The sequence below is a fragment of the Amblyraja radiata genome, chromosome 3 (assembly GCF_010909765.2).
Source record: "Amblyraja radiata isolate CabotCenter1 chromosome 3, sAmbRad1.1.pri, whole genome shotgun sequence".
In the NCBI taxonomy this organism is placed as follows: domain Eukaryota; kingdom Metazoa; phylum Chordata; class Chondrichthyes; order Rajiformes; family Rajidae; genus Amblyraja; species Amblyraja radiata.
The window spans coordinates 38044130-38057128 of record NC_045958.1 but is presented as its reverse complement, the minus strand read 5'-3'; the positions used below and the strand labels follow the sequence as shown (position 1 = coordinate 38057128).

Below are 12999 nucleotides of genomic sequence, written 5' to 3'. Positions count from 1 at the left end.
GGTCAGGGATAATGCCAGTAACTCGCTCACTCACCACTGCCGCAGCACTCCGGGCACGAAGCTACCGCACTGTAGCCGGGTATAGAAGCAGCTTGGGGAGCTGCAAGCGGCCGCCGGGACCCAACAGCAGAACTTGGCCGCCACTTCAGCGCCATCTGCCGGCCCGCTCACCTCTGGCAGTGCTCTCCGTCTGAACACCTCTCACCTGCCGCTCACTCGTGTCAGCCGCTTCCTGCAAATCCTTAAATTCCCACAGCCGAGTAACCTCAATCTGTTGTAATTTAAGGATTTGCGGGACATAAGTGAGGCCAGCGAGCGGAAGGAGAGGGGTTTTTAGACGGAGAGCTGCCAGAGGTGAGCGGGGGCCGGCAGAAGGCGCTGAGGTGGCGGCCGGTTCCGCTATCCGGCCCGGCGGCTGCTCACAGCCACCCGAGCTGCTTCTCCCCCCCCCCCCCCTCCCCCGCCACGCCTCAATGCGGTGGCTCCGTGCAAGGAGCGTCGCAAATGGCATTATCCCGATCCCCTCCTTCGCAGCATTCATGCCCTCCCCGCAACTTTACCCCAGCCTCCCCAAACGCTGTGAAAGGAGCTCTCCCCACACCCCGGGAAATACGGTATTTAAAAACATCACCAAGAAATGTACTTACCACATCATTGGTACACGAGCTCCATTCTCCTCTCTCTGTTTCCTAAGATACACTTAAAATAACGACAATCCATATTTGAAAATCCCGCCAAGAAACTAGTGCTGCACATGCGCAGTGCTGCAAAGGCAGATTTTCTGAGCCCAAGGTTCCCAGCCAAGGTGTGTAGAATCATAGAAACACAAATAAAGTATCATAGACCTTTTATCTCTATAGTAGAATGGAAAGTAATGTGCGCTTAAAAAGTGTTCAAGAAGGAACTGCAGATGCTGGAAAATCGAAGGTACACAAAATTGCTGGAGAAACTCAGCGAGTGCAGCAGCATCTATGGAGCGAAGGAAATAGGCAACGTTTCGGGCCGAAACCCTTCTTCAGACCCGAAACGTTGCCTATTTCCTTTGCTCCATAGATGCTGCCGCACCCGCTGAGTTTCTCCAGCAATTTTGTCTACCTGCGCTTAAAAAGTGCCTGCAAGATAATGGACCAAACAGACCTAAGCTACATTTTAATATAAAGTGTCATACATGTAAGCCTACAAGTAACAAACAAAATGTGTACATCACCTCTGAAAGGTACATAGTTATAATACCACTTGTTTTAGTGACTGTTGTGTGCGTGAGAGGGAGGGAGAGAAGGGAGGAAGGAGAGAAGGGAGGGAGGAGAGAAGGGAGGGAGGGAAGGAGAGAAAGAAGGGAGGGAGGGAAGGAGGGAAAAGAGAGAGAGGAGGGGAGGGAAAAGAGAGAGAGGAGGGAGGGGAGGGAAGAAGGGAAGGGAGGGATAGAAGGGGAGGAGAGAAGGGAGGGAGAGGTCTGTTGGCAGGAGCGGATGCCGGGGACTGGGCGGACTGAGGCTGAGGATTGTAAACGTTGCTCCAACCCCCTGCCCGTCCCGGCCCTCCCTGTATTATTCACCGCGTCTCCCCGGGGAGAGAGAGGGGTGGAGCCGGGGCTGTGTGCGTGAAGCACGGTGACTGGAGGGGCGGGAGCGCTGCCCCGGGACCGTGAGGGATCGACCCACCTCCCCCTCTCCCCCTTCTCCATTCCCCCTCAAACCCCCTCCCCGTCTATCCCTTTCTTCCCCCTCCACCCCTCTACTCTCCACCACTCTCTCCCCTCTCCACTCGGGGTAGATCTACCTGAGCCGAGAGTAGATTATTCTGGCTCGGGGGAGGGGGGGGGGGGCGCTTAGGTGCGGGGCCCACCCAATTGGTCCAATCGGCTTAAGGCCGGCCCTGCTCACACTCACACTCACACTCTCGCTTCCTTCACCAGCCCGTTATGCAGGCGGGGGACGGGGCAAGCGGGGTGAGCGCTGTCTGAGGGAAATTCACACGGTACAAAGCCAAGGTGATACAGACACACACCGCTATGAACATGAAGATTGGCGCTGTAATTAAGAGGGCTAGTGTACAGTCAATCTTTTAAAAGAGGGGGGGGGAGGAGTGGAGACAACTTTTCAGAAGCCAGAGATACACGTCTGTTAAGCTCGGCAGACATTAACATTACCGGTCGGTTATCCTTGGTTCTGAAAACTACTGCTTATGTTTTTTTCCCCCAAATGAGCCAAAGAAATTCACCGGTCAGCACTGGCTACAACCTACGAGAACCTTCGACCTCCTGGAAACCCGCTAGGACCTCCTGGCAACCTACCTAGCGAGAATTCTCGCTACTTTCCATGGTGGCTTCATTCTGGTCGGCGCTAATTTTTTAACATGTTGATAAATTTGCACCGACCATAATGAGGCTGCGACTAGTTCCCAGAATGCGGGAACTCCTCACGACCATGAAGGCGACTCCCCGACAACCACCCGCGAACATGTGGCGACCATGTGGCGATTGCATAGTCTCCTGCAGTCGCCTAAAAAGTCACCTAAGTGGGACAGGCCCATTAGGAACCCTTTGCACAGTGGGGAAGCAGAATCTTTAATGCAAAGTTGAGTTGATTCTTCATCATGAACCAGGAAGGTACAGAATGGGTAAACAGGAAAGCAAAACTGTGGTTACAATCTGATAATGCATGCTTCGGTTGTATGGTGAGATAGTCTTGAGGGCTTGAATGACCTTCTTCTGCTCCTAATTTATACTTGGTGGCAATGGAGGAATTTGAATATAACCAAAGAATGTGGGTGATGCATCACTTGAAAGCAGTGCATATTTGGATAAGGGCAGCATGGTTTTGGATGAGTGCAAAGGTGGGAAGCCAGCCAGAAACAGAGTCAACGTGAGGGTTTTGTGAACAGATGAGTGAGGATATGTTTGTGAATACACATTGCCATGGAGATGAATGCAAAGACAGTGATGGAGAGGGTATCGAATCGGAGGCTCGGCTCAGTATGTTCAAAAAAATCCAGTGCTACAAATGACTAGTGCAAACATTGGCCTGGGAGGAAAATTGAATCATATCGCTGTTGAGTGATTCTGATAGGGCCTGAATGCAACAGCCTGTTTTAAAAAAAACAAATTGCCTGTCTAATATTGAACAACTAGTATGCCAAACTAGAAGCGCAAGGATAATCAAGGAAGATAGCAGTGTTGTGGAACGCGGTGCTTTCAATCTACACGTAACATAATTAAGAGAGCGAATCTTAGCCATTTTATTTTGTCAGATCATACTTGGAACATAGAAGGGAATAGGCCCTTTGACCCACAATATCTGTGCCGAACATGCCAAGATAAACTATTCTCACTTGGATGCACCTGATCCATATCCCTCATTCCCTGTACTTATCTTGAAACATTTTAAATGCCGCAATCATATCTGCCTCCACCACCACTACTGGCAACTCATTCCAGATACTCAACACCTATGTAAACAAAAACTTGTCCTGCACATCTCCTTCAAATATTGCACATCGCGCCTTAAAGCTATGCCCTCTAGTGTTTGATATTTCCCCCCATTGAGGGACAAGAATCTGACTGTCTACCCTATCTACGCCACAGTGCTTAACCCAGTTCAAGTTGCATTAATGTTTGTTGTAACCTTGTTGCCCTGTATTCTGCAGCCAATTTTGTGGTGGCCATTCTGTGAGGCAGAGCAGATCCCAAAGTGCTGCCTCTAGTGACAACTTGTGCCATCAAAGTTGTTTTGCACAGTAACTAAATGTTTCCGGCAACATTTATAAACGGGTGGAAAAAATGATTAAAAGAAACGTTAAATGATTAATTTATTATGAAAGCTCTCTACTCGAATGGTGAAAAGGCAGGTCACTTGTAGTGAAGGTTTTTGACCCTATGATCGAGGTTTTGCTACGAGCTGAGGGTACAAAATGAAGTGTACTCAACACCTCAGCTGGGTTGCACATTACAGAACTACTGTTGGACTGAGTCCAGGGTAGGAGCAGCAGGTCAGCTTTGCCACTGTCTGACCTCCAAATTGTTCCATACTTCCACGCTACAGGGAACTGCGACTGGAAATCAGCACAATCCTGTCTTTGTTGTTCAGGACAGCCTCTCTAGGATTTTAAGGGCAATACATGTTGAATGCTTTGGTTAGGTTTTTTTTCTTAACTCTGGTCAGGCTATTAACACTACAATAGAAGAGCCTCGTTTTAATGAAGTGCTTTGCACAATGACTATGAGCTGTGTGATTTTGAAGGTATGCCTATCTGACATTGCGAATGGAATTAATGCTACCGGATCATTGCCCAGCCTATTCCAAAATACTCTGACCTAGCATGAAATGAGAAGATGTCTGGTCTTGAAGATTAAGTGTAGTTGCTGCCAAAGCCTGCCACAGCTGCATGATTTTGAATGACTGCGGGGAATTTTATAAGCTGGGCTCTAAATCTTGTTAATCCTAAGGTCAAAGTTGTTACATTAACAAAATAGGCCTAAAGCAGCCTTCTTAATGTACTCAGTTGTAATGTGCTATAAAATGCCAGAGCACTTAATAAACTTTTTATAACCAAAAAATGGTTCAGAGGTGAAATTGTGAGCTGCATCAAAAGCTCAGTCCAATTTTTCCGGCAGACTAATTATTTTGCTACTATTTGAAGTTCGAAATCTGTAATACCCCGGGAATGGAAGGGGTAGATCATTTGATGGGATAAAGATAATTGTAATATACACAGCCCACAGCACTTCCTCTTGCATTGCCCCCTGTGATAGTCTTGAATTAATGGCAATGAAGCTTCGTACTGATTCCGTTCCAGTTGTCAAATTATAGATATTGGCCTTAAAACCTGCTGGTTATCAGCAGCAAATAATTCTGCACTGTCCTTGCAATAATGTCACTATTGTTAATATTTTGGTGAAAGTCACCAGGCTACCATGAGGGTGAACATATCGGCATTCTATGTTTACCAACTAGCTCATATATTGTGTGTACGAAAACTGAACAAAACTACCCTGATATCAATAAAATCAAATCCTGGGAATGATTTTGACCCATAAATTAATTTTGAAGCTTAAATCTCTTGTTTAAATCTCTTGATTAGATTAATACCTCATAATAGCTTCCAGGCATCATTACTTTCTGTGTTTTGTACAAAATATTAGCATTTGCATTGCATGACTTCAAATGAGCTGTCTCCCTTTGTGTGTGTGTGTGTGTCTCTGTGGAGTGAGGGTGAGGAGGAGGGGTGGTAGGGGGGGGGGGGGGGGGGGGGCTTGCTGTGGAAGGAGTTACAGCACTGAAGTTCATGAGCAAAATCATACTGGTTAGAGAGTTAAATCCACAAATGACTGCCACTGGAAATGAAGTGTTGTCAGGATTCCAGAAGGCTGTGCTTTTGGCTGCAATCCAGTAGTAGAGGTTACACAGGAGGTTACACTGGATTAAATTTCATTGGCGTCTTGTATAATTTACTTGAGACCTCTGGCTGTTCTTTAGCTTGACTGACCGTGAATAAAAGACAGCTTAGTATTAGCCTTGGAGGAACATTCGCTGAAGTAAGCAGAAATTGACATGAAGTAAGCAGAAGTTGGCTTGAAGTGTTCTGCACTCTTGATTTTTTGTGTGCATGTAACTCTATATCATCTTTAGTTTTCATGGAAAACAGCACTGGTCATTTTATACATTAAACAAAAGCATATTTTCATGAGTAAGTAGCTTTATCACATTTGCAGGTGAGAACACTCCTTTCCCTTAAGAGAGAAATATTTCCACTGCATTTTTTGTCGCGATATAACAGAAAATGAGAGGAATCGCGTTCTAACAGCAGTGAAAATATCCATGTGAGTGTCATCCAGCTGCAAATCGTTCTCTTGTTTTAACTTCTCATATTGCGTTAGCATTTAAAAGGGTTTTTTTCACACAACTTAGTTTGCATTGTTCATGTTCTTTAACACTTCACTGAACAAATTGCCCCCATGGATATCCAGTTAGTTAAATGGCTCATTGTTATGTTGATATGGTTGAGAACAGTGAGTCTATTAATTTATACCATGTGACCCTGAACATTGAAATTGGTTAGCAGATGGGTCAGCAATTAAGTATAAAATGCCTCAGAAGGGTATGTGTGTACTAATACATGTATGTTAAAACTAGACATCAGTCGAATTTTTCATCGGTTTGCACTTGTGGAAACACATTTATAAATTATTTTCCTTTAAATTCAGATGACCAGCTCAATCCTGGTCCTGTTGCCCTTGCTAGTTCCAGGGCAGCAGCAAATGTGAACCTGCTTATGGTGTTAATAGAAGTAAAGTGGTCTCTACGGTGGGTTTGGAGACACAACCGACTGCAGATGCAGGAATCTTGAGCAAAAAAACAAAGTGCTGAAGGAACCCAGCAGGTCTTTAGACTTTAGAGATACAGCATGGAAACAGGCCCTTCGGCCCACTGAGTTCGCACGGCCAGCGATCACCCTGTACATTAGCACTATCCTACACACTAGAGACAATTTACAATTAATCTGCAAACCTGTGAGTCTTTCGAGTGTGGGAGGAAATCAGAGCACCCAGGAAAAACCACACAGTCAGTGAGATGGTACAAACTCCAGACAGACAGCACCCATAGTCAGGATCGAACTCGAATCTCTGGGGCTGTAAGACAGCAACTCTACTGCTGTGCCAGCGTGCCACCCTGTTCAGGTCAGGCAGCATCTATTGACGGAAATGGACAGATGACATTTCAGGCCGGGACCCTACTTTTGTCTGAATTCCTCCAACATTTTGGTTTTAAAAAAATAAAAAAATCTTGCATGGAATCTGTATTTGTGGATTTAGGAATTAGTTGACAGTTTAAAGGAGCTGGATTCATGAATGTAAATACATCAGCCAAAGGCTCCAGGACTTTGAATTAGCATTAATTGTTTTTTTATTTTCTCAAATAATATAATTGACCTTTTTATTATTGGGAGAAATATTGTTTGGTGCTGCTTGTACCAATTTGAGATCAACCAGTCTTTTTGTTCAGATGCTGATTGTACAGGCTGCAGTAATTTTTAGACTTGGCACTTTTAGACAAAGACTTGGTGATTCTATCACAGACGTCATTGCTTAAAAATATATCGTGGTAATCCAACACCTTGCCTTGCACCTGTAAATTGGAAAATTGATAAGAACTCCTAAACCATCACCAATCTTATTGCCTCTGGTGATCTCCCCTCCACAGCCATCAACTTATAGTTCCCCAATCTTACATTGCCCCTATTTATCTCCCTCCCAAAATCCAGAAGCAGACCGACTGCTTCTGCCTGCTCCTGCTCCACCAAACTCATCCCTGAATATGTCAATTCCATTTTGTCCATGCCCAGTCCATTCCGACCTACAACTGGGACATCTCACATATTCTTCACCACTTAATGAACTTCCAATTCCTTGGCTCCAATTACCTCATGTGTACCAAGTATGTGGTACACTTCTATTTCCCCCAGGAAGGCCTCAGGGCCCTCTCATTCTTCCATGAAGAAGAGAGACCCAATCAAAGATCCTATAGCGGAGCAAGATGGATTACTCTCACGCAAACGTGTAGTACGCTCATGGGCGGATTCATGGGCGATTTTATGACTCATTTTAGCAACCTGCCCCCGCCATCTTGTTCCGCCATCTTGTTCTGCCATTTTGCTCCGCCCTCTTGCTTCCGGCCAAAGATTGGATCCGCAGCGGGGAGAAGGAGTGCGGGGCCCGGGGCAGCGAGGAGAGAGAGTGCGGGGCCCGGGGCAGCGGGGAGAGAGAGTGCGGGGCAGCGGGGAGAAGGAGTGCGGGGCCCGGGGCAGCGGGGAGAAGGAGTGCGGGGCCCGGGGCAGCGAGGAGAGAGTGTGCGGGGCAGCGGGGAGAAGGAGTGCGGGGCCCGGGGCAACGGGAGAGGGGCATAGGAGGGGGGGAGACATTGTAGTGAGGGGGCAGGCGAGGGAGTGCCGGGGGGGATAAGGCCTAGTGTGTGTGAAGTTGCGGGGAGGTTTACAATGTTTCTTATTTACAATGTTTCTTATTTAATGTCCCTTGTCTAGTCTGAAATAAAGTTCATTATTGGATCAGAAGAAATATAATTGTGTGTTTTATATGATTATATACATTTATATAATTTTCATGTATGTGTGTTTATAAACATTTTATTCTTTAACAAGAATTAACAGAATTATGAACTAACAGAATTATGAATCTAACCCTATATCACGCACAAAAAGTTCCGCAATGTCAATCACCCTGCGAGTCGGGTCGGTTCCGGTTACTACAAAATCAACTCAAACACTGCTTGTGAACCATTTAAAAAGAAATGATTTATAAAACATTAAAAAAGACAATTACCAGAATCAAATGTTATTGTTGACAAGAAGTATGAACTGACAGATTTATGAATCTAACCCACACAAACTGTTGCCCCACAACATTGATTACACTGCGAGTCGGGTCGGGTCAGGTAGGCTCAGGTTACTAAAATGGGCGTGGAAAAATGCCCATGATCCCCTCCATAGCGTACTACATGTCAGTCCATTGCATTTCGCAGGAGTAGCCTATCTTGCTCCGCTATAAGATCTTTGGACCCAATCAGTTCTCCTCAACTAAATGTTGCCTTACAACAACAGAGACATGGGTTTGAGCCTGACTATGGGTGCTGTTTGTATGTTCTCCGGGAGCTCCGGTTTCCTCCTACATTCCAAAGCCGTCCAGGTTTATTAATTTAGGTAAAATTATAAATTGTCCCTAGTGTGTAGAATAGTGCTAGTGTAGAAGGATCGGTGTTTGACACGGACTCGGTGGGCTGAAGGGCCTGTTTCCAAACTAATCTAAGCCTCTCTTTTGACTCCTGTCACTTTCTTCAAGTCAATGGTGTTGCCAGGCATGGGACCCAGCTATGCCTGCCTTTTTGTTGGTTCTGTTGAGCAGTCCTTGTTCCTATCATCTCTGACACAATTGCCCAACTCTTTCTCCACTCCATCACAACTGCACCAGGGTTGCCTCCTGCATTCATTCAGTACTGATTGAATTAATCAACTTTACTACTAACTTCCACCCTGCCCTCAAATTCACTTGGTCTCTCTCTGACATCGCTCCCCTTTCCTGAGCTCTGCCTTCATCACAGGGGACAGAATATCGAATGACGTCTACTGCGAATTGACTGAATCAAACAACTATCTTGACTGAAGGTCGCAAACTGAAACGTCACCCACTCCTTCTATCCAGAGATGCTGCCTGCCCCGCTGAGTTACTCCAGCATTTTGTGTCTATCCTCTTTGTATCTATCTTGACTAAACCTCCTTTCGCAAGGATGCAATCCCTTATTTCAATATCTCTGCATACAACAAGGTGTCTTTCTTCAGTAAACGTGACATATCCCCTGCTATTGTGGATGGAGCCCTCCCCATGCCTCTGTGTCCTGCAGTTTTGTTCTTGTACCCCCTTTCCAAGAAGCAACAAGGATAGCGATCATCTGGTTGTCATCTTTCATTCCACTAACCTCCGCAACCAATAATTATCTGACATTTGCAACACCCTCAATGTGATCCCACCACCAGTCATATCTTCCTAGCCACACCTCTTTCTGCTTCCCACAGAAACTATTCCCTCTGTAGCCCCTGGGCTCACTCATCCCTCCCCACACAATATGCTGCCTCTCCCGTTATTTTTCCCTGCAACCACAGGAGATGTAACACCCTGTCCCTCTTCTCTCACTTCCACCCAGGACTCAGCAGCCTTCCCAAGTGAGGCAGAGGTTCACGTGCACCTCCTCCAACCTTGTGTTTTTCATTTGGAGCTTCCTTTACAACGGCAAGAACAAGCGTAGACTAGGCGGCCATTTGGCCAAACACTTGCGCTCGGCCCACCAAGGCCAACTGGATCTTCCAGTTACTAACCACTTTAACTCCACATCCCATTCCCATACTTACCTTCCTATCCTTGGCCTCTTTCATTGTCAGAGTGAGGCCACACACCACACGTTTCCACCACCACTTCAGACACCCTGTTTATTTCCCCTCTCGATCCTCATCGTCCATCCCCATTTTTGCTCAAGATTCCAGCATCTTGATTCCAGTTTATTGCATCTCAATATGAGGTCCTCACTGCTGTGACAATGGCTCTTATGTTAATTGTCATCTGATTTTTGACTCATCTATACCTTTCCATCATTATGAAGCATTGAAGTGGCAATGAAACTGTTAATTTAAATTGTAAATGTTAACCCTTATCCCTTGAATAGTTGGTGTTTGTCAAAAAACTACTGTAAGAGCAAGTTGACATACACTATGGGGTAGGTAGTAGCATCTTAATGTGATGTCAAATGCTTGTAGCCCACGGATATTTGTCATGAGTGCACTCTGCAAATTACACTTTAAAAAATAGTAAAGAAGGTTCAATTTGTATGGAGTAATGGGTCTATTTAAAGAACAATTGTCTTTAATACCTTTAGGAAATCATTAGCTTGCTAAGGACACTGTATAAATAGTAAAGTCATAATCACTTTGTGTTGAGTGTCATCAGCATTCATGAGCTGCATTGGGAAATATGAAGGAATTTTCTTTTGAAAGCAGCTGTTCTGTCTTCACAGAGTAATTCCCTGCTGGTACCCGATGGTCTGCGAGGTTCAGATAAACGGAGGAATGGCCCTGATTATTCCAATGATGTGAAGAAGAGGAAGGTTGATGATAAGGACTCCATGAGTCACTATGTAAGAACATATTGGTTAGGGCACACCATCAAGTCGAATCACTCAGAGGCGTGTTATTTATTTTAAGTACATTTATGATACAACGTTGTAATGTTAGATAAAATATTTTCTTGAAATTAAAACCTGATGAAACCACAGAATTTAAATGTGTAATGTAACAAAACATTTGGTTAATTTCATGAATTAATTTTCCTAGAATTGAGTGCGTACAAAATCAATTGCATAGCACTTTTTTTTCTCTGCTAAGTGATTGAAACTGAATTTAACTCGACGGGTTTTTACTATTTTCTGGGAAACTTGGACCCTGTTGTTCATTTGGTGCTGGTTGGTGGGCAATGTGATCTTAATCCCACAACAATGAAAAAGGCCTTGATACTACAGCACTGACCTGCAAGATTTGTAGCTAAGTGAAGTACTTAGCTCAATTCTTCGACTGTGCTTACTATCCCCACCCCCTCAACTCCTACCACACTGAGCAGTTTCCTCTACTCCCCTGATCTCCCAAAGAACAGCTCACCCCCACCACTCGTGTGACCTCTGAGCCGACACTTTTTTCACTCTCATTCAACTGCCAATGTTGACCACCCAGGTCCTACACCTTGATGTGGGTGCACCTGTCCAATCTCCTCCGATTTCACCACCATACTGGCCTATATGATTTCCCTCTTTTCTCCCAATGCGGCTGCTTCAGCCAGCTTCATCAAATGGTGATATAATCATCCCCAACCCCAACAGGAATGGGGTTATTTTCCATTTATCATCACCCTCCCTGTTCTGTAATGTACATATTGCACTACAATATGCAAGCTGATGAAACTACTTTCCTAATAATAGTAAAATACTGCAAACACTGGAATTTGAACTAAAAGCAGAAAATCCTGAAACACTCTGGAAGCTTGGCACAGTCTCTGGTGAGAGAAACAGTCGGTGATTCAGATCTGGTGAACAATCATCAAACTGAAATATGAAGTTGGTTTCTCCCTGGTCATATCTGACTATCCTGCTGGGTGTTTTGGGCATTTTCTGTTTTTATTTCATTACACCTAACATCTCAGAAAGTAACTGACTCACTTTTGTCATTAGTTTATCTGAAAATATTTATCTTGTTTTTATAGGACAGTGATGGGGATAAGAGTGATGACAATTTAGTAGTGGATGTATCTAATGAGGTTTGTACTATTTGTTTTGTGTTGCATGTTGTTTGATATTTCATTCAAATTAATGACTTAGATGCAGTGTTTAAATATTTAAAGTTGAAAGGAAACTACATGTAAAATTCAAGTTATTTGGCATCCGCATTAAAATAATGACAATTAAATTTAATATGTGTGCGATACCAAGTTATGGTTTCATGGGAAGTGACAACCCAAGTAACCAGACTTGCAACCAGAACATTGTGCCAGTATAAGGATTGCAGTTGAGCTGATCCTGCTCTCAGTCATGTTTACACACTGGCACTTTATCATTACTCAGTAGCTATGTGAGCAGGTTCTCTAATTGTGAAATGTCCCCACCCTGGCATGAAGACTAATTGTGCACTTACTGAGGTCAGCAAGCATTTCAGCAGTTGTACAGTGGCCAAATATCGCAACTCTTGGTGTACATCACCATTTGTTCGGTCAACCCATCAGTAATAGACATTAAACGAAACTAAAAGCAGGACGTTGCCTTTCAGCCGCTCATGCTTGCTCCCCATTGAGTGAGATCATGGTCGATCTTTTGCCGCAGCATTGCTTGTGTACTGTAGCTTCATATATTGGATAATTCACTTGATATTCAAACTCCCCTCTGTCTCTAGTATATTCAACAATTGAATATATATCCTTGGGGATATTTTCGTTTTCAAGGATTCACTACCTTCTGAGTGAAGAGAAAATCTCATCTCAGTCCTGAATGGTTGAACACTTATTTAGTGTCTCTGACTCACGTGCTTGACAACCAGGGGGAATGTCATTCTTGTATCTATCCTGTCGGGACTCATAAGAATTCTGTATGTTTCCATGAGATTATCTCTCATTCATCTAAACTTTATAGATAATACAAGAATTAGTGTGCTTAATCTCTCCTCAAAGAGCAAATCCACACCATTTTGCAACTCAATCTGGTGATCCTTCATTGCACTATTTCTATTGCAAATATATACTTTCTTTGGTAGGAAGACCAGACCTAGGCACAAAATACTAGGTGCAATCTCATCTGAGCCCAATATCATTACAGTGAGGTATCTTCGCTCACAATTTATTACTATATCATGAACAAGTGGATGATCTCAGTTTTCCACATTATGTTTTGTCTGCCATGTCCT

At 44.3% G+C, this 12999-nt stretch overlaps 1 protein-coding gene across 11 annotated transcripts in view; it reads left to right on the top strand.

Annotated features, from left to right (window-relative positions):
- Positions 1 to 12999, top strand: part of tle1 (TLE family member 1, transcriptional corepressor) — a 124671-nt gene that overhangs the window by 67935 nt on the left and 43737 nt on the right. For all 11 annotated transcript variants that reach the window (XM_033017622.1, XM_033017616.1, XM_033017613.1 and 8 more), the window contains 2 exons: positions 10575 to 10694; positions 11810 to 11863. In XM_033017622.1, coding sequence (XP_032873513.1) covers positions 10575 to 10694; positions 11810 to 11863 — 174 coding nt within the window. The remainder of the gene's footprint in view (positions 1 to 10574; positions 10695 to 11809; positions 11864 to 12999) is intronic.